Source organism: Dermacentor albipictus, unplaced genomic scaffold, assembly GCF_038994185.2.
Source record: "Dermacentor albipictus isolate Rhodes 1998 colony unplaced genomic scaffold, USDA_Dalb.pri_finalv2 scaffold_23, whole genome shotgun sequence".
Lineage (NCBI taxonomy): Eukaryota > Metazoa > Arthropoda > Arachnida > Ixodida > Ixodidae > Dermacentor > Dermacentor albipictus.
Genome location: NW_027225577.1, coordinates 3,269,933 through 3,294,713, shown reverse-complemented (window position 1 = coordinate 3,294,713; position 24,781 = coordinate 3,269,933). Strand labels below are relative to the sequence as shown.

The following is a 24,781-nucleotide window of genomic DNA, read 5'->3' as shown; positions in this document are numbered from 1 at the left end:
ACAGAAGAACATTTAGTGCATCAAGTATACGACATCACACGCCAGCACAGGCAAACAACACTTCAGTTTTTCAAAGGTAAAATTCGACACCGCCTGGCTGCAGCTTGCGTCTGCAAGAAATAAACTACGACAGGAAGTTGATAGTTATGCGCCAAGCGCGCGCGCATCTATTACAAACCCAAGTTACACACACGCCGCGCTCGCAAAACTACACGCGCGCACGTTTGTCTGTCTCGCAGATGCCGGTAGAGCGCCACCTATCTATAAACCACGAGGCACGCACGTGTGCAGTATGCGCACCGTTCGTGGCGTTTCGCTCCAGTATAACGCTCGATTACGTGTTTAAGCGCTCTTTCGAAAGAGCGCTTGCAAACAAGCGAACGCGGAAACGCAATATCGACCGCCGTCGCAGTTCTTCTTGCCTGCCGTCTTCCTCGATCGCACGTGGCGTCAAAAAACGAATTGCAAATTTCCGCAAACGCCGACAGGCGTCACGATGTTCGTTCCGCCACCTGCGCTTCAATCGTGCATTGGGAACACGCGTCGATGCAGCGTCAGCGCAGACTCAATACAGTTTCTTTCTTTTTTTGTGAGAACAACGGGCGAGCTAGGCTGGGAGGGGCTGACAGGCGAACGCAAACGGCATGTTCAGGAGTAGTAGAGCAACACGTGCACAACGTCTGCACAGAAGTGAGATATGGAAACGCGCGCGGCGATCGATGAAACGCTCGTTTCTTAAACAGTCCGCGGCGCCCGCGCGGTTCATTTTTCATCCCGCCAGCGAAAAAGCACACGAATGTTTTCGGGACGTCAGCGTTTCGAAGTTGCCCCGAACTTCGCGAGCTTACCGCTTCACTTTTCTTTCTTCGAGCAAGATACAACCACAGAGAAATAAACGATACAAATGCGATTGCGAGTGCAACTGCGTCCCGCCGCCGAGGCACAGCGGGACGTCCGCGCATTGATATATATGGCGGCCTGACGCGAGCGCATGCTAAGCGGCTGCAGGTTGTCGTTCAAATCAGATTCCGGCAACGTCGCACACGTCAGCTATAATTACACAGGCCACTTATGACTAATGCCAGGGAGATATTTCAAGGTATATTCATTAGAATGGGCTACACGCGTCCCCGAGGGCGCAGTGACCCCTATCAAATCGCGCTCGCAAACTATAATGTACAGCTTTGTGTTCGACCCACATGACTGTCCTCTCTTGCCTCTATTCAGACTTCCTCGACCAATTGGTACTGGTAGTGCAAATTTCAATCAGCATTCAAAGCGCATCGCCTAAACAATGCGTCAGTCAGCTAATTATAGAAGTACAAAAACCCGCAAATAACGGCACCAGCTGCGACTGCACATAGCCGATGGGAACCGCGAGTTTATTGGACGGATCTAAACCACTCCCACGCATATGCGCGGAGTGAGGCATCCGTATATAAAACAGCATTGTCGGGTGTACAAGAAGCGGAGCTCGGGGTATTCTGTTAGAGCCCACCTAGTGGACTGTCCATTTCGGCCGCCGCTGATTGGCTAGGGCCGCTCCTCTCCTCCTCTCTCGTACAGCTGCATCCAATCAGCAGCGGCCGAAAGACAGTCCACTATAGGTGGACTCTTACAGAATAACCCCCCCCCCCCCCCCCCCCCCCCCCAGGAGCGAAATAGCGCTGTGTGAAGAGCCACAGAGTCGGTTAGCTGTATACAAATAAGCCGCACAACGTTTTCTCTGCATAAAAGAAGCGATGAACTGTGGTCTATAGCTTGCGCATAATTCGTACAAGCAGTGCTTGAATTAGGCGCAAGCGACACCGTGAAGACGAGCGACGAATGAGCGGGGAAGACGCACTATATATACGGGAGGTAACACGCAACGGAAAGCTTGCGCATGCACGCGTACTGCGCCTAAAAACGCTTCTCGTCGAGCTTATTTCTGCGCGTATTATAAGGGCAGACGGAAATACACGCCTTTGGCTTACGCCGACACTCAATAGCCTGCACGTGACGTCATGACACGGCTTGGACACTTAGGGGGTGATCCATTAACCGCTTCCATACGTTGCTGTAGATAAGACTGTAAGTAAGGCATAGATTTTCGCTTCGTCTCGTCAGGCATGCATTGCAGTACTTCAAGATGGCGGCGGCTACGACGTCTCTTTAAGCCACGCCTCAGAGTATATGAAGTCACAAAAAAGTTGGTGTGGCTACATAGTGTGGCTAGTTTCAGCCTGCCAAACGACGCAGGCTACGATGGGACGCCGTGAGCGCTCTGGGCGTACTTTCACAAAGCATAATACTGTATACATAGCGGATGAAAACGGTATTGTTAGCAGGGCAAGCAAGTTTTAATCGTTTCACGCTCTTGAAGTGTGCATCTGTGCTGTACGTATTTCTATAAGGAAAGACAGAAGAGAGAAACACAGCATACCACCATTCCTTTCTTTTGCAAACGCTGGTTGCAGAACAGGATAAGTCCGACACGAGCTATACAACTACACGGGAATAAATGCGCGCTCGACGTGGCCGCCAGTTACCTGTTAGCTCGGCGGATCGACCTGAGCGTCGACCGCGATCGGTGCCACGAGGCGGCGAGAACCACGACGAGTCGGCGAGTGGCGGCGCGCCACAGGCTGCGCGGAGGCCTCGTCGACGGCGGCGGGGCCGCCACAGCTGGCCGCCGTGACATCTGCTAGTGCATCCGCCAGCGCTCAGCGCCAGCACCAACGCAGCTCCGAACGGCGACACACACAAGCACATACGTTGGTGCACGCGGCGTGGCTGCCGACGAGAACGCTTCCTCCTCCCGTCGAACTCGGTCGACAAGCGACAAACAACGGCGAACGCCGAACCGCCGGGCACGCACGATCCGCCGGACACACAAAAGCGACCACGCACGCGAGTGTACGGCGCGACTCGAATGCGAGAGATTTCACGGCGAGATTAAAAGAGAGGAAAGAGGAGGAGAGAGAAAGAAGACGAGTATAAAAGTAAGGGCAGGGACTGACCCGCCGGGGTTACCTATGCCCAACGACAGGCATCGTAAGGCAGGGATCGCACGTGGCGCACGACTGAAAAACAGTTCGGTGCATTCCGATGCACGCGCGTGACGTAGTGTTGGGCCGCGTGTGAGACCAAGACGACCGGTGCGTTCAGAATGCGATAGACTGCCGTGGCAGCGTCACGTGATGCGCCGTCGTCTAGCTTGATTGACGATCCCTTATTTTACAAAAAAAAGATGAATGCGCCAAGCGTTGGCTGCTTGTCTATACGTGGCGATGACGTCACAGCTGAAAACGTGCGGTTCTTATGGCACCTGCGGGAAATGTTTCTCGGAGCAATGCAGAGGCGTTTTAGAGCAACGAGCACTCGTGTTCGAGTGGACATTCCTTTCACGGTATAAACGATCTTACCGAGAACATTTCCGACATGATTAGGAAACGGAAATTGGGTTAGCTAGCCTCTATTAGGGGCGAGCTCCACCACTGAAAAAGATGGCGCCACTGTCGGCGTGACGTGGCATGAGGGATCACGTGAACACAGCGGTCGCGTTTGGCTGCTTCGGAATCGCCGAAGCGAGCTGAAAGCGAAAGTTTAAAGTCCCACTTGCGCTGTGGTTCTGATTAAGTGGTGAGGCTTTCCCGCCTTTGGTGTCTGCTTGACATTTGAGAACACTATAATATGTAGTGGCTGCCTCTGCCTTTGGGGACGTGCAGCATGGTAGGCTACTGCTCGGTGCCGCAGTGCCGGACGTACGCAGCGGAGCCCGGTGTCAGCCTTATGCACACGTAGCCGCAGGACAAGAAGCTGCGTGAAGCTTGGCAAGCGAAACTTGGAACCGGCAAACAGCCATCGGCTACAACTCGGGCATGCAGCATGTACAGACGCGAGGAAGATTTTTGCTACGGCGTCGGGACTGCGACGTTCGGCGAGTAGCACAGAAGGCGCACTGAGACGCTCGCCCGCTGCCCGGCTAATGTCATGACGGTTTGGTTTATGAAACTGTTGATGCTAGACACTGGTAAGTTCACTGGAATGGAAAGGGAGCGGTAAGAAGGACATTAAAAAAAAGGCATGGCATATATGGTCATGTTTATGTTACGAATTAATGCACAGCATTACGAAAAAGAGGCAGCGGGAAACTGCACGCTAAGAAGACCGATAAACATACAGTGCGACGCAACCTTTCACGCAAGAAGCCGGTTCGGGAGACTCCATCGCGGCGAGCGCGCAGAGTGGCGTTCACTGTACGTATATATTATATTCGGTAAAAAGGTATAGCGTCTGTAAACTATTCTGTGCTTTCTGTTTGCCGAAGGTTATTATCTTGACGGTAGAAAACTTCCCGTCGTTTCGAAAGTACTGACAGAAATGTCCAGGAGGGCTCCCGCGTTGTGTATTTATTGAGCGCCGACAGCCAAACCTAAGAGGAGCGCGCCGCGTGATCCCTCAAACTACGCAAGGGAGACGTTTCCGACAGATGGCGACTCTGTAAGCCCTCGCCCCCAACAGTTTCATGAAGTTTTGTCACACACACCTGCGCACATACGCGCGCGCAATTCCAGCGATCGGCCCAACACAGATGCTGTAGCTCTCTCTGCGGTCTGATGCAGTCGGACGAACGAAACCTGAAAGTTCGCTTCGTATAACTGCATCGCTAAACGAGCAAAAATCGAGCAATAATTGACTGTTCATTAAATAGGTAAAGCTGGAAACAAATATGGAAGATGAGTTCTACACTGGTCGCACTGATCTCTCTCTCTGTGTGTGTGTGTGTGCGCATGTGTGTGTGTGTGTGTGTGTGTGTGTGTGTGTGTGTGTGTGTGTGTGTGTGTGTGTGTGTGTGTGTGTGCGTGCGTGTGTGTGTGTGCGTGCGTGTGTGTGCGCGTGTGTGTGTGTGTGTGTGTGTGTGTGTGTGTGTGTGTGTGTGTGTGTGTGTGTGTGTGTGTGTGTGTTTGCGAGAGAGAGAGGATTTATCAATAGTTGTGGAGTCAAGAAAGTGATTACTTACATATGTATACAGATCGCGTCTAAAAGCAAAAAAGGAAACCGTTAACAGAGACCAAGCTTGAGGACCACATGAACAATATAGGTTAATTATTGTAATTATATGCATTTGTAATCATTTTTCCACGGTAGTTACTAGCTAACCTTTCACTGATTACTTTTTCCATCCGTCCATTGTATATTTTTTTGTTGGCGCATAGATGATACGCACTAAGTATATAAATGTGCTGCATTTCATTATCGCTAACTATTGCGTAATCTTCGCTTTGCGAGTAGAGTATGGTTTGCTTTACCTATTAAAATGACATCGGCAAGGTCTAAATTTTCTGTATAGGGGACGCAGACCCCTAGTCTAACCTTCGCATAAGCGTATTAGGGTAGAGACTTGGGCGAGTTGGTCGTGGTTCATAATGGCGGTGTTTGCGTAGCGCACGAAAGTAGGAAACGAAGGACAGAGACGAGTGAAGAGATCTCTGTCCTTCCTTTCCTACTTTCATGCGCTACGCAAACACTGCCTCTGCATAAGCTTTCTGCCTGCGCCCCTACACATACAACCACTGTGATGCTCAAAAAAATTTTGATACGGCGATACTTTCCTTGAATCAAGAACACGTGACATCTGAGCGTCATGTCTTAGAAGAATCTACAACACCGTATGTTTTGTCTCCACATATTTTGTTGCCCCGCGTATGAAGAAAGAAAGAAAGAAAGAAAGAAAGAAAGAAAGAAAGAAAGAAAGAAAGAAAGAAAGAAAGAAAGAAAGAAAGAAAGAAAGAAAGGCGAACCTCGTGGAGGTTGGCTTCAAATACATGGTTGCGCAAATACCCCGATTCTTATGCGTTGCATATCGCGGTGAGCAATTAACTTTGAAACATACTTTTACACCAGTGACCAGTGAAATCCTGCCCTACATTGGTGTGCTGCATTCCTGAATAGCGTAATCAATGACACAGGTGAAAAGTGGCGACAGTGCAACACAACGTCACGCCACGTGCTGCTCCTACCGGACGCTGAAGCCGACGCTTTTACCAGACACAACCGTTAATTAGTTTAAGTGGCGGGTGACCAGTGGCAACACAACATTTTCAAGTACTATAACGTGCGCAGGCCTTCATACTTCCTTGAGCCACACACACGACCGACGAGAAGACGAACAAATTCACCGGAGCTTTTGCGATTCGTTGGCAGTTAACGGGATACGATGCAACAGTACGACGAGCGCGTAGCGTTCGGATCCACTGCAGCTGCACATCAAACTAACGTCGCTCCAACTGTCCGCAGCCCAGCTGGCGCATTCCAATGTGCTGCGTCAGTGCTCCGTTCAAGCCAGAGAGGTAGGTGACGACGACCCGATAGCACTTGTTTCATTTGCCACTCGATGAACGAATACTTGGTGCCTTCACATTTCGACTACTTGTTCCCACAATTTAGTTATCGCTTAAACTTCACTAAATGTGATGTAATGTCGAACCATACGTACGCTACTCAATATTATTTTTAATTTGTATCTTTTTTAAAGGGGATCGAGTCTACACAATGATGTTTCGAAAGTGCTTCGTTCCAGCTTGACAGGCCTGCACGGTCTTACTGCAATGCAAATTTAATAAATCCCACTAGCCGTACAGCCAAAGAACACAATATTCTCTCATATGATCACATAGGTTGTGTATGCAATCTCACTGTAAGCATACAATGCTACTGAATAAGTACATTGTGCGACACACGACATTTCTTATAGGTAAGCGACGGCGGAGCATAAACTAAGTGCTCGCGCCGTGCATATATCATATATGCGTAGCAGAGGCCAAACGCGATACATAACGCACGCACCCTGCGACCGTCAATATGGAGAGCACTAATCTCAAACCTGTCAGGCGAGAACAATGCTCTCGACTGAGGCAAATAAGGCGTCGATAAGCGAACCGGCGCGCCGCGGCCACGTAACAGTCGGCTGCCAAAACTGCTTCGATGCGGTGTGGAGAGATTGTCCCTTGTTTACTCCCAAGGCTCGCTCATTGCGTGTATGTCCCTCCTGTTCGGTTAGGTATACTCGATCAGGCGAATACTATCTGGCGCCGGCGCGTCAACGAGTGGGTAAGTGCGCGTAAACCGGCACCGTGGTGAGGAAAAAAAGAGAAAAGGTCGACAAGTGCGAGGTGTTTTGGCTGCTGATATTGCCGTTCCCGAGAACGCGCTCTTTAAGTGGTGCTGAAGGACAACCGATATCTGCATACGCCGCAGCTCATTGTAACCTCCGCGAAGTTCACCCTTTACGTTAAAGGGGGCGCGGCCTACAACAGCATTCATCCGAGCTGCAGCGTACTTCTATTGGTTACGTCTCGATGGATACGGGTAACCCAGAAGCCATGGCTGCGCCTGCTCAGCACAATGTCGCGAGTTCGACCTTGTGGAGGGTTGAAAGTAACGCTCGTGTGCCGAGATTCCCAAAGTATCCTACATATAAGCTATACAGAGCTTATACTTATACTTATACTTAGGTGCAGACGCGAGGAGCAGCGACAGGTAAACATGTCGACATCTTGCCACGCCGCATCCGAACAATAAACCGCACAGGATTATCTCTGTAAACAACCGACTGAGTTCCACTTGTCGGCAAGCGTAAACATGACTGTAAATGCATGATTATGATGGCTGTACTTGTAGCGTCTTTTCTATTTTTCGAGGTAGGAGCAATGAGGCACAGAAGAGCGCTTCTAGCGCATTTTGGGTTCATCACAGCTATTCGTGGCACCGCCGTCATCGGCGGTGTTCCCGCATACCTATTACGGTACAGATCTACGCTACGCTATAAAGAACATTGTTAACTCGCAGCGCCCATCCACTATAAGACGTCACTCATAGCCCATGGATCTGTAACCTTGGGACGTATAAAATTAGTCACTAATTATGTACCTCTTATATCGACGCAGGGGTTATGGCATGACGCGTAATAATTATATATATATATATATATATATATATATATATATATATATATATATATATATATATATATATATATATATATATATATATATATATATATACATATCCACACACACACACGCTCCTCTCGGCACAGATTACACAGTAACCAAGGCTTTTCTACTGCATTTTTTTTTACCGCTGCCGTACGTAGCACTTTGCAAGAGATGCTTTGTTATGCCTTAAACAGGCAAAACGCGACCAAGATTAGCTTCACTCGCGGTGAACAGTGAAATACCCTGGACAGAAGGACGAAAACATCCCAAAGCTCAAAACGGGCATTGAAGGGATGAACAAACTGCAATTTCAAGGCATTAACTGCAAAACACTAACTTTCCGGAGAAATGCATTGGCATTCCAGTTACTTCTGTACTTGAATGCATAAAACGACGTTTTGTTAAGAAAGTAACTGGAACGCCAATGCATTTCTCCGGAAAGTTCGGGAATTGACATCTCGAAACTGGTGTCAACCTGAGAATTCGTTCCGAGTGGATCCGCCTTGTGAACTCCAGCGCTATAATTTGTAAATTGCAATATGGTCCATAAGGTAACTATATAAAAAGTTAATTAGTGAATCTTTGTTAATTTGTCAATCAAGCATTTCAATTCTTTCTGCAAGTAATGGCCGCCTCTTCGAATAGACCAGCTCTTGAAGTAGAATTGTGCTATCTGCCACAAAAAACTTTTAGACAGTTTTGAAAGTGTTCGGTGAAACTCCTTGTATGGGGACGTAAACACTACAGGAGTGGATCGAGGGGGAGAGAGAGAGCGTTAGAACCAGTTCCATAACAGAACCGTCTATATAGCTCTGCTCCCGCGTATACGACTCCCGCAGACTGGAAATGAAGGAAGCAAGCCAGTGTAGAGGTTCAGAAGTAAACAGTGGCGATAAAACACCTCCCGGCGGCACAACACGATAGGGCACACGCAAAGGGCTGCGCGGACGTGCAAATAATTGCCCGAACGACAGCATACGAAGCTCTCGGTAAAAGCCGCCTTCATGGTATTCCGAAAATGCAATGCACCAACCTGTGTAACCGAGCACTTCACTTCGCACCGGGGTCTTCGCCCCCACCATTCATATCATTGGCAACAAATGTTTCTACCACCACCACTCGGACGTGCGAGCGAACCGCGTATGTGTTTACTGCAGCCTCCGCGCCACGGGCTTTTCGCACCGCGCATATAGGGACGCGCACGTCGTAACCAGGTGAATATATATCAGGGCGTCCCAGCTATCACGCACCAAGATGTAAAAATACGCAAATGTAACGTGGCTGGACAGAACCACGGCAATGTTGTTTGCCGTCGCTTGAAGACACTCAGATTATTTTTTTTTTTGCATTTCACCTAATGACATAATTAGTAGTAATTATTTAACCAACCTCTGGCTTCAAGAACTCAAGCGCGGCTTCCCCAGGAAGCCATATGTGTTGTGCGTCGAGCGACGCTAGCGCCGATAAGGATTCAGCGAAGCGGTGTAGTCGCGCCCCTCCAATGGTGACCGCACGCTGCTTCCTCCTATAGTTAAGCAGCGTTGGTGACAGCGGTAGCTCCGAGACGAGAGGGCGTGATGACTCTGCGGAGGCACGACGTCTACCAGCTTCCGCGGAACTTTCGCTGTCGCGGAAATGTCACCACACCCACTCGGTTTCAGAGGCGCAGCGAGAGAGTCGAATACAATGGACGGAAATAGAGAAGACAAAACGACAGACACTGGCACAGTGCACTGTGGAGATCGAATCTTTCGAGTCGTCAGACCCCACCGAAAAGCGGTCTTTCACCTTCATTAAGCGGGTAACCCGGCTGCACATTATAAATATTTCAGCACTTATGGCATCTTCAGCTGGTGGTTCTCGATCGCTCAGAGAACTGGTCCGGTCTAGCCACGTAACATTGGGTCACGCAATGTATAGCAATATGGGGCCAGGAAGGCACTCAGCTGGATGGGTGGCGCTCCGGTGTATAGTAAAACGTCACAACAGACATTCCGAGCGGACGACGCGAAACCGCTACGTTCGGTTGCTCAAACGAAGTTACGATGCTACCCCCCCCCATCCCCCTCCCCCGTGCCGATGGCACAGCTGCGTAATTTCTTTGATGCGTTTTCTGGTGCTCTTTCTCTCCCCCTACTTTCATTCCCTACCCCCTGTGCAGCGCGGTTGAGGTGTCCTCTGCTGAGAGACAGTTACTGTGCTGCACTTTACCCCAACCTTTCCTTCCCATCATCAAGAATCTCCTTCTCTCTCTTTGGTGCGTTAGGCCGGGGGATCGAACCCAGTGGCCGCCGTGAGCACGAACCTAGCAAAAGCTAGAGGGTAAAGTTAAAATACCGCAAGCACGCTTCTCTGCACGCCACGAGGTCTCACGAAAGAGCCAACTCACAAGGTCTCACTTATTATTATTTTCCCTAAATTACGACGAAGACTTGCCTTAGGGCATGTTTGATGCGCATCATTGTTTAAATGGTAGCGAGGTATCAGATGTACGTTGGCATTGCTTCCTTTTAGAGCGTCATACGAGGAAAATGAACGCTATATATCTACTACGCGTGCATTAGAGCTGCTTTTACCCGCTAAGATAGGCGAAAGTCGGGGATACCATCTCGTCGTCGTCAAATCGTGCACATCATTTCGCGAGAAACCTTTTGAGAACACGATATGGCACAGAATACGTTTAACTATAAGTCGCGTAATAAGGCTTTCTTGAAGATTTCTGGATCGTGCTGCCGATAGCCAGGACAAACGGACAGACTTCCCCATAGCATTTTTTATTTCAACCTCGAGGTTTACCTCGAACGTAAACCGACCACCTGGAACGCCAGCCCTAACGCTAGCGACTTTCAATACCCGCCTGCTCAGCCCGCGTGCGACCCCCCTCCGACAACATGACTCACCGACTCCGTATGAAAGCACATGTCAAAATGTCGTGACGAAGATAGTGAATGATGTGCGCTTCCTCGACGGCGTCGTAAAGGAGTAAGACGGATGTCCCGATGAGTCTCGCGTGACGACAGAGCTGTACGGAGACACTCAGCGCACATGCTATCGGGACCGGAATTAGAAAGCGAAACAGACGCTACGGGACGCGAACACACTTTCACGCGATAAATCTTACCTCCTTATGCGTGACACTACATCCGAGAACAACCATTTGGTCGATGACCCGCCGTGGTTGCTCAGTGGCTATATGGTGTTAGGCTGCTGAGCACGAGGTCGCGGGATCGAATCCCGGCCACGGCGGCCGCATTTCGATGGGGGTGAAATGCGAAAACACCCGTGTACTTAGATTTAGGTGCACGTTAAAGAACCCCAGGTGGTCGAAATTTCCGGAGTCCGCCGCTACGGCGTGCCTCATAATCAGAAAGTGGTTTTGGCGCGTAAAACCCCATAATTTAATTTTTTAATTTGGTCGATGTTCGCTGGGCATTATACGCATCACGGCAGAGCGCGCAGAATACACCAGTTGTTCCGAAACTGGCGAGCACAAGCATGCGTGTTCTGGTTCTTTAAAAAAAAAGCAAAAGAAAAATATGTTCCGCTCCGATAGTACACGTAGCCGTAAGAGTGAAAAAGAGAAAAGAGAACGCAAAACAGGGCAAGTGCGTTTTATTTTCATTTTAGTTCTCGCAAAGCGCGCAACAGCTGCAGCCCTCAAGCGCCTGCCGAGGCGTAAGGAAACAGCACAAAGCGTTTTTTTTTTTTTTCTACAAACAGACTACGGCACAGTTTTGTATTACCTGCTAATTATACAGTAAGTAAATACGCTAATCGTGAGCCAATGTACCAGGGGAAGAAAAATAGGGATAACTGATTTTATATTTATTACTTACGAATTTATCCGAATAGTACAGAGGACAACGCGTCTGTAACAGCACAGCGCTATCGCTCCGCTGAGCCACTAATTATGATGGACTCACAGTAAATACGTCAAAGTCACATATTTTCATCCCAAGGTGATGCAGACTCGGTCGAAAGATGGCCAAATAGGGTAGGGTGACGCTTCGAACAATTTTTAACGAGTCCTCGTAAATACAGAGTTAATAAATCTTGCTTTGACACTGTGACGAAGAAAAAAAAAGTACGCCTTCACTATTGCTGACGGGTCGACGCATTACCGAACTTCCTGCCAAATGTGGTAGGCCCTTCGGCAAAGCAGCAGTGTGTTAAGGATACTCCGCTAAATGAAACTGAGGCACGTCGGTCGACAAGGCGATATGCAGGAGAACCTCAGCCTAACGTCCGTGGATCTGTCGCGCGCGTGTGTGCGTAAGGCCTTGCCTGTATACGAAACATAACTGATGAAAATAAGTCGCGCAGCGTCCCCAAATTTGCAAAGCATGACTTATGGGGGGACACATTTTCATTTTACGCCCACTTTATTGTTCTAGCTGCTGCTGCTATGCTCATCACCTCTATAGTGTTGCCTCCTCTGGACCTCGAAGGAGGGTCACCCGAACACGCATCGTTTAGCGACCCGTAAGTAGCACCTGTTCTATAGTAAGAAGCGATGATAGAAAGTCACGTAAGACAAACGCCAGGATGGCAAAAAAGAGAGAGAGAGAGAGAGCGGTAGCCCGGGATGGGGCGGGAGGGAGGCGTAGAAGGGTAACCGGTTCGTTCCGCCTGTGGTCAGTACGCCCCGGTCCCGCGTGGACCGGTCAACACATGCAAGAACGGTGTCTTATCAGTGTTCGAAAGAAACAAGTCCCATTGTTTTGTATCCACACGCGCCCTCCCATAGAGAGCCGACGGTCCAGAAGGCACGTGCCCGCAACAAGAGGTTCGCATATTGTTTGAGTGGTCGATAAACTGATCGATAGACTCTCTCTCTCTCTCTCTCTCTCTCTCTCTTTCTCTCTCTCTCGCTATATATATATATATATATATATATATATATATATATATATATATATATGCACTATGAGTGCACTATATATGCACTATGAGTAGCGGAGCTCCGATCATAGAGCAATGCGTCAGTGGTCAGGAATCGGTGCTGCCGAACGCCGAAATTTGCGAATTGCTGAGAGCAAACCGCGCGCACCCTGGAAAGAAGCCAACATTTTGTTCCAGCTAGTCGCAAACCCGCGCAGACAAGCCAGCAGGAAAGTACTGCTCAAGCACCGACCACCCTTCGTGCTAAACTTTCCTAGTCGCCGTCAAAGTTTACACGCACGTGTAGAGCACCTCTAAGAGGCTTTGCTTAAAAGGATCATGATGTAACAAGCAAACATAAGCACGGGGCCTGAGCGTTGTGCCTGCAACGTCATCTCCAGGACGACCCTGCGCTCATATATATTCAGAGCGATACTTTAGAAAAAAAGAAAAGGATTACTCCATGAGACGGATAGGCTGTTGACCTCACTGCGTGATGTTACTGTTCAAAGCTCGTGCAGCTTCCGTTATCTGGGTAGGTGATGGGTCATGAGGCGCAAGTTTTATCATTTCTTTGGCCCTGCACCTGCTGCATTTCTACCGGCAATTTTCTCCAAGCACACACGCCGAAATTACTCACCTATGAGGACATCACGTGTCGGTGTATATATTCATGCAGGATCTAGTTTCATATATATGTAAGAAAATGCTATTAAAGCTACTGCTTCTTTGCAAAGAAAGAAAGCTCAAGCTTCTAAGGCGATGGGGTGCGCGATAAGCAATGCAATCTGGAACGGTTGCGGTGAGGCCCTTTGCAGATTATGTCTTTAAAAAGAAAAAAGAAAAACAAGTTTTGCAACGAAGCAATATTTTCCTAAAGTGAGCCGCCAGCTGTATATGCACCTCGTGTCCCATTTTTCAAGACGTGAACTTTGTTAGGTCAGCAAAAAAAAAAAAAAAGAAAGAAAGCTCTTATTTCAACACAGCCCCGGACATGTGGTGCGGACATCTGCGCGCTACATAAATCGGGGACGCAGCCAGGGGTCCATGTCCGCATTAAGCGCGCTCAGACACACGTGCACACAAACGATGCACAAACGCACCGACACGCGGCCGGCGTATACGACAAAACAAAACTGTTTGCACGTATATTGCGGCGACACGAAGCGAGACGTCAGCTACTACATTCGCATTAACTGCCCAATACAACTCTGCGACTACGACATTAATTGTGCTGCCGACCGCGAAGTCACCGGTTCGACTTCGCAGTCACGGCGGCTACAATCTAACGCAGGTGTATCGAAAAAAAAATTAATCACAAAGTGCGGCAAATTAATTCACAGCCCCTCACTGCGGCACCACTCTCAAAAGATATATAGGTACCGACTCGCGCTGCAAGATTTCATTAAATACAGTAATTAAAACAGCATTAAATAACATTATTAAATGCAGCTGGGTTGGAAGCATATGTCAAAAGAGATCGGTGGAAACAAATTAACGTTCGGCGCACTTGCCAATTTAATGCTCAGAGATTAGCGAAGGCGATTGCTCGGTTTCGGGTTGAACAAGGACATTAACGCTTTCTAACTGTTAAACATATTTAAAAGATAGAAAAACCGCTATCCAATAGAGGTGTTGGAACACTGGGGCTCCATTCTAAACGTGTTAGAGGCGTATATGTAGGTCTCGAAAAGCTCCTTCACTCAAAATAAGCGGCACAAACAGCTGACGTCCTCCATCATCATCAGCAGCAGCAGCCTATTTTATGTACACTGCAGGACGAAGGCCTCTCCCTGCGATCTCCAATTACCCCTGTCCTGCGTCAGCCGATTCCAACTAGCGCCTGTGAATTTCCCAATTTCATCACCCAAGCTAGTTTTCTGCCGTCCTCGACTACGCTTGCTTTCTCATGGCACACCATTCAGTATAACACTAATGGTCCACCGGTTATCCACCCTGAAAATTACATGGCCCGTCCAGCTTCATTTTCTTTATCTTAAAGTTAATTAGAATATCGGCTATCCCCATCTGCCCTCTGATTCACACTGCTCTCTTCCTGTCTCTTAGCGTCACGTCGAACATTTTTCGTTCCATCGCTCTTTGCGCGGTCCATAACATATTCTCGAGCTTATTTGTCAACCTCCAAGTTTCTGCCCAATACGTTAGCACCAGTAGAATGCATTGATTGTACACCTTTCTTTTCAATGATAGTGGTAAGCTCCCAGTCAGGATCTGGCAATGCCTGCCGTATGCACTTCAACCCACTTTTATTCTTCCGTAAATTTCCTTCTCGTGATCACGGTCCCCTGTGAGTAAAATATAAACGTGCTCCTTCGCGGACTCAAAAGGCTGACTGGCGATCTCAGTGGTGGAACAACCATTTCACCTTTTGGCGCAGGTCCTGACGCAGGCAAAAAGCCGATTTGGCGCAGCAGCAAGCACTTTTGGCGCAGGGTCCAACGCACGTGTCCTTTCCATATACCATGCAAATTTTAACTAATACAGTCGATATCTTGTGGAGACGGGTTTGCGCGTGAGGTGTTGCGGAACAGGACAATGTCGTCTGCAAACCGAATGTTGCTGAGATATTCGCCGTTGATCCTCACTCCTATGCCTTCTAAGTTTAATAGATTGAATACTTCTTCCAAGCATACAGTGAATAATAATGGAGCAATTGCATCTCCTTGCCTGACCCCTTTCTTTATAGGTACCTTTATACTTTTCTTGTGGAGATACCCTATAGTTCACACTATAGTGAACGTCAATTGACGTTCACTTCGGTAATCAAGTATCTTTACACAGAGAAACACCCAGGAGTGTTTTTGCTTGGTTCAAGACAAGGCACATTAGTATAGCACACGATGAAGCCCACGTACTACGACTATGCGCATCAAGCTTGGCCGAAATGCGTTGTTCCAAGTGGAGTTATTGCCGCAGCTAGAACAGCTCCAAATCAACGTCAAAGCGTTTGGACAAGCTACAAAAATTCCAAAAGGACGTCGCTGTTCAACTATGACTGAAGAAGTTCACGAAAACCAGTTCGCTTGCTCAGGGAAATCCTCGTCTTACGAAAGAGAAAGACGATGGAAACTTGTGTGAAAACTCGCAGTAAAGACTTGGGGAATGGAAAATCGCGCTATTTTGTAAAACAATTTCGGTGATGATGGAGCCCACTGTTTTTCACACTGAAGCCGTATAAGCTTCAGAAGAATTTCAGTTTGGCCTAGTTGGTGTTTACTGCATGTCATATTGACCGCAAATAAAGACGGGGAGAGCGGAAGAGAACACAAAAACAACACGGACGGCAATGTTTTTTTTGTTGTTGTTGTTGTTCTCTTCCGCTGTCCCCATTTTTATTTGCGGTCAATATGATATGAAGCCGTATAAGGTGTGACCAGGATAGTGTTGGATAGATGTAAAGCTAAACAAAAATAACTTTAAACATAACTTTTTTTTTTCACATGCCGTGGCAAGCGCAAACATTGATTGCAAAACTGTGTCGACATCAATGGTGACTCCGAGGAGAAATTCATATCTGTAATAAATAGCGCGACGCGCAAACGACAAGCACAGGTTGCATTTGACCAAAAATGGGCTATAAAGGAAAAGAAGCCTCAGCCCTGTGCTACAGGCTGAGGCTTTTCTCCGCGTCTGCGATCACCTCTAATCGACTCTTATTTTTCCCTCAGACACATTAGAATCTTTTCTTTTTTTTTTAAGTGGCATTAAGCACACTTTCCAAGCTCCCCACGTGACACTGTACCACCACAAGCAGAGCACTCGTAACAAAGCAATGATTGCATTCTTGGAAGCGCCTAGCGAGAAGCGACATGTTGGGTATCAAGGAGAGTTTGGCTGACTTTCAACGTTTCAAAAAAAGGAGAAAAAAACAAAAACAAAACAAGAAAGGCCCGCTGTATGGAGTCCCGGTACAGGGCTCTCGTACAGGGCGACGTACCGGAAACTCCAGCCAATCGCGTAGAACCCTGCGCACAAGGCACCACACAAGCGGCCCATGCACTAGCCCGACTCCAAAGCATGCCGTATGGCGCGCGTTCCGCGGCTGACTATTCATTCTTCTTGATAGACCTTTTATATGTGTCCCATCTGAGCAGGCGACATCCGTCACTGTCACCGGCAGAGACGTGCATAATGCGTCTCGCGACTGTCACGCAACGGATTAAGCCTGTCTCGATTGTCGCAGACTGCAGTGCGCGCATGAAATGATTCGCGGCGCCCACGAAGCAAACAAACAAGCAAGAAACAGATAACAAAACAAGGAAGGGATGTGCGCGACCATAGCGGAGGTATACAGTATGTGCCGGTAGTGTTCCCAGAATTTTTCCACGCTATGGTATGGCTAAACAATGGGCATGTACGGCCATTTCCCTCTTTTCTTTTTTTCTTTCTTTGTTTCTTCGGGAGACATTAAGTTGAGCCGTTGTTTGCCGCACTTCGTCGCGCGGCAGAAGCCCTGACGTCTGTCTCGTAAAAGATGCGCATAAACCTGCGTTTGCTCTGCCCAACCAACCACTTCGAGTACGTACGAAGACGATGTCTGCTATAGCAAACAATTCTGTACAGCGGTACGGACGCTGCAGGAGACACAGCGGCATCTAATCCGAAAGAAAGCGAGAGACTGCTCCGCGACCCACTGCACACAAAACGCGAGCTGCTGCTGCGCCATGGCCTCGCCCGAGCGCGTTATTTCTGAGGGGCGTCTCTGGGGAGAGGTCATCCCCTGAAGACCCGTTGTTTTTTTTTCGTTTTTTTTGGAAGCACCTACTAATGTAAGCATGGATCAAAGCGACTCGTCTGCAAGAAAATGCGAGTGTCTACCCCCCTCCATAATACCGCTGGTATATAAGTACCCGTAAACGTGTCACTGGTAGACATGTCACCTTGTGCTAGGAATATATATCAGGGATGGTCCCTCAGAGTTCTAAGCATTCTTCGAATGCTGCACACACATGCATGCACTTTCAACTTCGCACTCTCGCCACTTTTTGACTGACTCGTTTTCCAGAATAGACACGTACAGTCTCCGTCATTTTTGACTCGAACACGCCTCGAGCGCCTTTTTGCATCTGCTGCTGAGGGTTCTGCAGATCTCAGGTTGGAGTGCCTTGAATGTTTCGAAAGCATTTTATCTCCAGGACTGCTTAGAGCTCACGCTTGTCAAGTTAAGCCACCTGAGGTTAAATTCTCTCGTTAATCATGGCGGCGGCTGCACACAACCACGGAGAAAAGCCGCAATGGAGAAAGATGAGATGTTTTAGAACCAAAATAACATTTTCCTAAGTGGTCTATTCTGAATATCTCCTATAGCTGGCTTGAAGTCGACGCCGCGAGCAACTGCGGCACAGCCGTGATGGAAACTTCACGCATTTATACAGTACATACCATCGTTAAGGCATTCGTTCAACCCATACACACGGGTATAGAAGGAACGCATCATATCAGATCCGACGTCTGACAGCGGGCGCTCTTTATAAACCGGGGAAATACGTCGTTTCACTGTAGTCGAGTGTATACGCCACACTCGCAGCATCGCAACCGACGCCCTTTCACAAAATTCCCCATAGATTCTCTGCAGAAAGCCTGTGGTCTAATATAATCTGACGAAGTCTACAAACCACTGTTATACTTCATATACTAGATGAACTCTGGGGACGTCACATATCCGAAATGTAGTCTAAACAGTCCACATCTATTGACTCAAATTTGTATTTTATACGCACTATTTCATGGCTGCATGACAGGGCATGTCGCGCGACAACGGCTGAGCAAAGGAAAAAAAAATTCCATTTACCGAATTTTGTTGTAGAGAAGTACGGCCAGGGCTCTCGTAAACGCCGGCATCGTTCTTCTGCCTCGATCGTCTTTACACGGAAACACACAATCACGGATGCACCAGAGGAAACAGCGGAGGGGTCCAGAAGGCCAACGCAATCGGACCACAGACACCGGCAATCGTGCCCAACGTGGCAATTGTCAGGCGACGCACGAACGGCGTACTTTTAGTCACTACTCAGTCAGCTGCTTGCCGGGACTTGGTGCACAGTTATTTGAACGGCTACAATAATATAAAATAGAAAGCAATAGCTTCGCTTGCCGCTCTTGCGCCCGTTCTGAAACGACGAACACGGCGAGGTCCGGCAGCCGCCCGTCACTGTTCAGCAACGAATCGACGACGATGGTTCCCCGACTACGGCGATGAGCGAGTCCTCAGCGCTGAGCCGCAGCGATGATGAGCGGCAAGGGAGCACAAGAACGACCTGCTGTATACGCACATCAGCTGTATAGGCACGCAACGGGCACCGGAGAGTGACAACGGCTTCGACGTCACCACGGCAACTCTGAAATGACGTACTCGGATGGCGACCACGGATGCTGCTCGACGCGGCACTGAACGGCCCACAAGAGCGCGGGCGCAAATATAGCGAACACGCAGTCGATATTTTGTATCAGCGGTCGACGTCGTATCGAAGGCCGGCGGCGGCGGCGTCGGAGGGCGGAAAGTAGAGCGGTATCTTATCGCTGCCGCTGCCAGCGCAAACTCAGCGACGTGACAGCAGGACGCCTTACTTTAAACGACAGACACCGCCTCTCTCTCTCTCAGTCTCTTTCTCTTCCTTCTTTATTTGCTATTTTGTTTAACCGGTGCAAACGAAAGAGAATGACAGCAACGGGAACACTCGAACGGCGGCGCCCTCTGATGGGAGAACGAGCTATTACGAGCGGGAGGATGTACGACGAGGAAAGAAACGAGAGAAAAAATGGCGGCGACGAAGGATGACGCTCCTGTAAACTAGTGTACCGCAGTAACTAGTAGACCCTACTGTATCCAACGCGCGGAGGGGGGGGGGAATGATTATTCGGTAGGAGGCACAAAGGAAGACAGCGGCAGACAAACAAAGTGAGAAGTATCGACGACGTGGAGAATTAAGGGAAAGGGCGAACAGGGGGAGGGAGGCGAGAGAGGAAGAGACCCAGACACCGGTCGCGAGGAGTGAAGGATACAAAACAGCTGAGCGCAGCGGCACGGCACGCGGGACTTGCTCCCAGGCGCGCTGCGTGCGTGCAAAATGGCAGGATGACGGGCCCGTGTGTGTGTATATAAACGTCTATGAAAAGAATCAACGCAGATGATATGGGCGCGGTTGTAAGCGTTTTCGAAGCCTATTTTGTCCTTTGTGCTTTCATTCTCTGTCGCGGCGGGGGAAAACCGGCTTCACAAGTTCTGCGACAAAGTCGTCGTGCTGGTGGAAAAGTCGACTATATACCGGGTGTTTCAGCGAACGCTTTTATTTATTTATTTTTTTATGTTGCCGTTGCCTGTGGCAGATATCAATTCTAGTTCATGAGTTGGTCTACTCGAAGATGCGAACATTACTTGCACAAAGAATTGAAATGCATAATCGACTAACTAACAAAATTTCACTAATAAAGTTTTCATCTAGTTACCTTATGGCACATATTGCAACTTGCAAATTCTAGTTGGGGAGTTCGCAAGGCCGATCCACTTGGAACGAATTCTCTGGATGACACCAGTTTCGAGATATTAATTCCCGAACTTGGCGGAGAAATGGATAGTCGTTCCAGTTACTTTTGTGCTTGAATGCATAAAAGGACGTTTTGCCAAGAAAGTAAGTGGGACGACAGCGCATTTTTGCCGCAAGTTTGACGGCGCACGTCTCGTACATGGTGTCATCCACACAATTCTTTTCCGAGTGAACATGCCTTGCAATCTCGCTCGCTAGAATTTGTAAATTGCAATATGTGCCCTAAGGTAAATTAGTTAAAAACCTAATTGGTGAATTCTTGTTAACTGATCGATTATGCATTTCAACTTTATTGTTGTTAACATTATTATTTTTCAAGTAATGTCCGCCTTTTCGAGCAGACCAGCTCATGGACTAGAATTGTGCTATCTGCCGCAAGCTTTTTTTTTTTTTTTAGCTATCGAAAGTGTTCGCTGAAACACCCTGAATGTACGGCTGACGCGGAGACAGGGTCACGTGAGTCACGACACGCGAAGCCGGCGGCGACTGAGGGAACGAACTCTACAGAAAGAGCGACGTAAAGGAGGCGACAGAAGAAAAAAAAAAGTCATAAGAATAACGGAGACAGAGTGGGACGCAGATCGGATGACATGTGCGCGCATGCAGGATGGCGCGTACATACACGACGCCTGCGTGTGCGGAAGGGGCGGAAACGGAAGAAGCGTCCCTGCAGGCTGCGTGCACCCACTCGGTGTGCCTTACACACTCTTGCGCCGGAAGACGCCAAGGAATGCACGGGAAGAAAGGACGGGGGGAGGGGGCACAACAGCGCAACAACAACGTGCTTTCTGTTCGTCTATTTGGGTTGTTTCATTGCTGGGGGGAAACTGCCGAGACGCGGCAATTGAGTGAAGGCATTTAAAGGGCATCGAGGTATAGGCGCAAGCGCGCTCTCGGACGTCGCGATTATCGCTAATGAGGGCTCGCTCTGTGACGTGGAACGGCAGGCAGGCGTGGTCGTCGCGAATCGGTTACGCGTAAAGGCGACATTACTGCTTCGTCGTCCGCCGTTAAGCCACTTCGTTCTTCGCTCCCGAATCACTCGTTAACTGCCCCTGCGTCCTTAAGTAACCTCACTTCTTCCTTTCTTCTTCATCACTTTTTTTTTTATCCTTCAACATTCAGGAGCTTATCCCAGGCTGAATCTGAATTCTCGAAGTTCAGTTTCGCTTTTGAGGACCGTTCTTAATTAGCAAGTTGCCCGCCCCCGATGTAATGTTCGATGCCACAAATTTGGCCGGTGCCTGCTCTGACGGCGTTATCCGAACGCGGGATCAGATTTCCGGCGATTTGCGCGGTGCTTTCCCTCGATCGCCGGTGATAGGCGGTGTAGCAGAATATGGTCGGCAAACATAGCGTGTATAGTCTGCGAGTGCAAGCGGCCCCACCGACACCTTCGGAGAAGTGTGTGTGTGTGAGTGAGTGAGTGAGTGAGTGAGTGAGTGAGTGAGTGAGTGAGTGAGTGAGTGAGTGAGTGAGTGAGTGAGTGAGTGAGTGAGTGAGTGAGTGAGTGAGTGAGTGAGTGAGTGAGTGAGTGTGTGTGTGTGTGTGTGAGTGTGTGAGAGTGAGTGTGTGTGAGAGTGAGTGTGTGTGAGAGTGAGTGTGTGTGAGAGTGAGTGTGTGTGTGTGTGTGTGTGTGTGTGTGTGTGTGTGTGTGTGTGTGTGTGTGTGTGTGTGTGTGTGTGTGTGTGTGTGTGTGTGTGTGTGGTAGTAGTAGTAGTAGTAGTAGTAGTAGTAGTAGTAGTAGTAGTAGTAGTAGTAGTAGTAGTAGTACGGATCCCCGCACCATGCACACGCGTCTCGCATCCCGCCCCACAACAGCATCCAAGGCGCGCCCCGCAGCAGTCCCGCCGTCACGCGTTTCGTGAGAGACGTGTCGGCCCGTGACGGAGGCGACTTGAGGAAGGAAACGAGAGAGAGAAAGGCAGGAGTGGAGACGCCGGCCAATTAGTCGGGGGGGGGGGGGGCGAGAACAGCGCTAGCGCGGCGAGGGCGGCACGCGACCACAAAGCGCTGGAATGAAAAGGAGAACTAACGCCTCCCGCAAACAGAAGTCGTGCGGCGCTGACGAGAGAGAAGCGTGCGGTCGGCTACGCGGCTTCTCAGCGTGAGAGTCTGCATCCCGGACGGTGTGCCGCAACGGGAACGAACTAATAATAATAATAATACGTGAAATATTTAACAGTGCTGCGGGAGGGGGGGGGGGTAGGCAAGGCAGAGTGAGGGGCTCCGTTTTAATTTTGACATTTGGCGTGGTCCTGGACGGACGCTGAAGTATCAGTAAGCGAGCGGTTCTCTTGCACAGCCACGGTGCCCCACGGTGCGCCAGGGTATCGAACCCGCTATACGAGTAGGAGCCGACTGCCACAACGGGCCGACGCCGCGAGTCGAATGTGGCGCCGGTATAATACGGCGGTATAGGAGTAACCTGGGCACTCATATGTATCGTTCTTGGACATCTTCGTGCTCGCTCAGCGAAAAAAGCACAAAGATACGCTCGCAAAGGCAGCGTCTTGCATGGCGTTGTAGAAACGATGTCACTAGCTGCATGCATGGCTTCTGGCCGGCAGTGCTTTTCTTCATCAAGCGTAAAACGCCATTCGCAGCCTCGTCCTATGTCTCTTCTTTTTTTCCAACAGACACCTTCCTCCTCGCGACCCTTCATCGGCCGAGCAGGGCTCTCCACCCGCAGATCTCGAGTTGAGCCTATGCTGCGCGCCCCAGCCCAACCGCAGCGCTGTGAGCCATCAGAGAGACTGTAACGAACCCGTGGGCCAATAAGAGCCGACACAGGTGGCCAGTTCGACAATGCGGCAAAACCTGGCGGTGTCCAGGAGAGCACCCCTGAACGTCATATTAAAGCTCCTTAGAATTTCACTCATATATCAGCGCTCGCGGATTTGACGCGTCGCTTAAACATGCTCCTGGAAGCTTATATATATATATATATATATATATATATATATATATATATATATATATATATATATATATATACACACCAAGACACTATTTGTGTATTATTCTGTGACGTAAACGGAAAGAATAAACTGAAATTGAAAAAAAAAAACATAATTCCACTAAGGGCCGCATTTGACATATAGCTCCCTGATGTCGAATACATTAATTGTTTTCCCTTTACTTCAGCGCGGGAAAAAGATAGTTGCATACACTTAAGAGGAAGCTTTAGCTCGGGGTGCCCCTATATATACACATGTAAAAGGAGAATTCGTTTTTCTCAGCAACCACTACACCAAATTTGATGAGGATGGTTGCATTAAAAAAAAAAAAACTTAATGTCTAGTGACTGTTGGTTTCGAGTTTTTGATTTAGGTCGTCAATTTTTTTATTAAAAGCTGTCAAAAATCAGAACTTTTCAGAAAACTGAACTATCAAGTTTACAACTCTGTAACTCAGCAAGGAAAAATGATATCACAGTTATGCGAATTGCATCTAATAGTACATCTAAAGCGGACAAAATTGGTATCTTACACATGAATCTCAAAAAATTTTCATATGGAAATACAGCCTTTGCAGACTTCTTGCACACAGCGTAATGAAATCACGTAAGCTATAAATTGACATATCAACTTTGTCCGCTTTTAATGATCTAATGGATGCCGTTTACAGAATCGCGATATCTGTTCTTGATGCAGAGCTACTAATTTGTAAACTTCGTGCTTCCATTTTCTTTTTCATACTTTCAAATTTTTGAGAAACTTTTTGTAAGAAGCCCAAGCCCTAAATAGAAATTTCGCTTGCAACAGTCACTGGAATTTTACTTTCTCTCTCGAATGTAACAAGTTTCATTAAAATCGGTCCAGGGGTTTTCTCAGAAAAACGTTTTTGCGTTTTACATGTATTTGAATAGGACGCGCCAGAGTTGGGCCCGAGCTAAAGCTTTCTCTTAAACTCAAGTCAGATGTTCTCTATCTTAATGGCGCACTGTGTATACAAGGCGCGAAGTGGAGAGGTTGTGCGGAGTATCAGCGTTTGGTTTTAAGATAACCATGAACTCACTCGCACGTTTCCTGCAACTGCGAGCATACAACGCACTGACGCACTGATTCGGCGTGAAACGAGCAACGACAACAAACAGAAAAGGAGATCGAGAGCGGAGGGGTTAATAACCCGCGCAATAACGGATTAAATGCTTCCATAGCCATCACTGAGCGATGATGTGTCGGAGTATTTAGAAAGAAAGAAGCCCTATACGCATGCAATGTTATGACGCATACCTCCACACGCAACGAAAAAACGTGAACAATGATGTGGTGTGGAAAAAATTTGAAGGGGCAAGGAAAAGGAGGGCGGGAGTAGAGAAACGGGGAAAAGTACAACATTCTACATAGA

General features: G+C 48.5%; 1 protein-coding gene across 8 annotated transcripts in view; it reads right to left on the bottom strand.

Annotated features, from left to right (window-relative positions):
- Positions 1-24,781, bottom strand: part of LOC135898880 (nuclear receptor coactivator 7-like) — a 165,052-nt gene that overhangs the window by 56,092 nt on the left and 84,179 nt on the right. For 2 of the 8 annotated variants that reach the window (XM_065428061.2, XM_065428068.2), the window contains exon 1: positions 2,532-2,905. The exons of 3 other annotated variants lie outside the window; for them this stretch is intronic. In XM_065428061.2, coding sequence (XP_065284133.1) covers positions 2,532-2,683 — 152 coding nt within the window. In that variant the 5' untranslated portion in view covers positions 2,684-2,905. Of the gene's footprint in view, positions 1-2,531; positions 2,906-3,015; positions 3,051-18,675; positions 18,848-24,781 lie in introns of those variants that run through there. 3 more of the 8 variants (XM_065428067.2, XM_065428065.2, XM_065428062.2) reach the window with 3 other exon arrangements.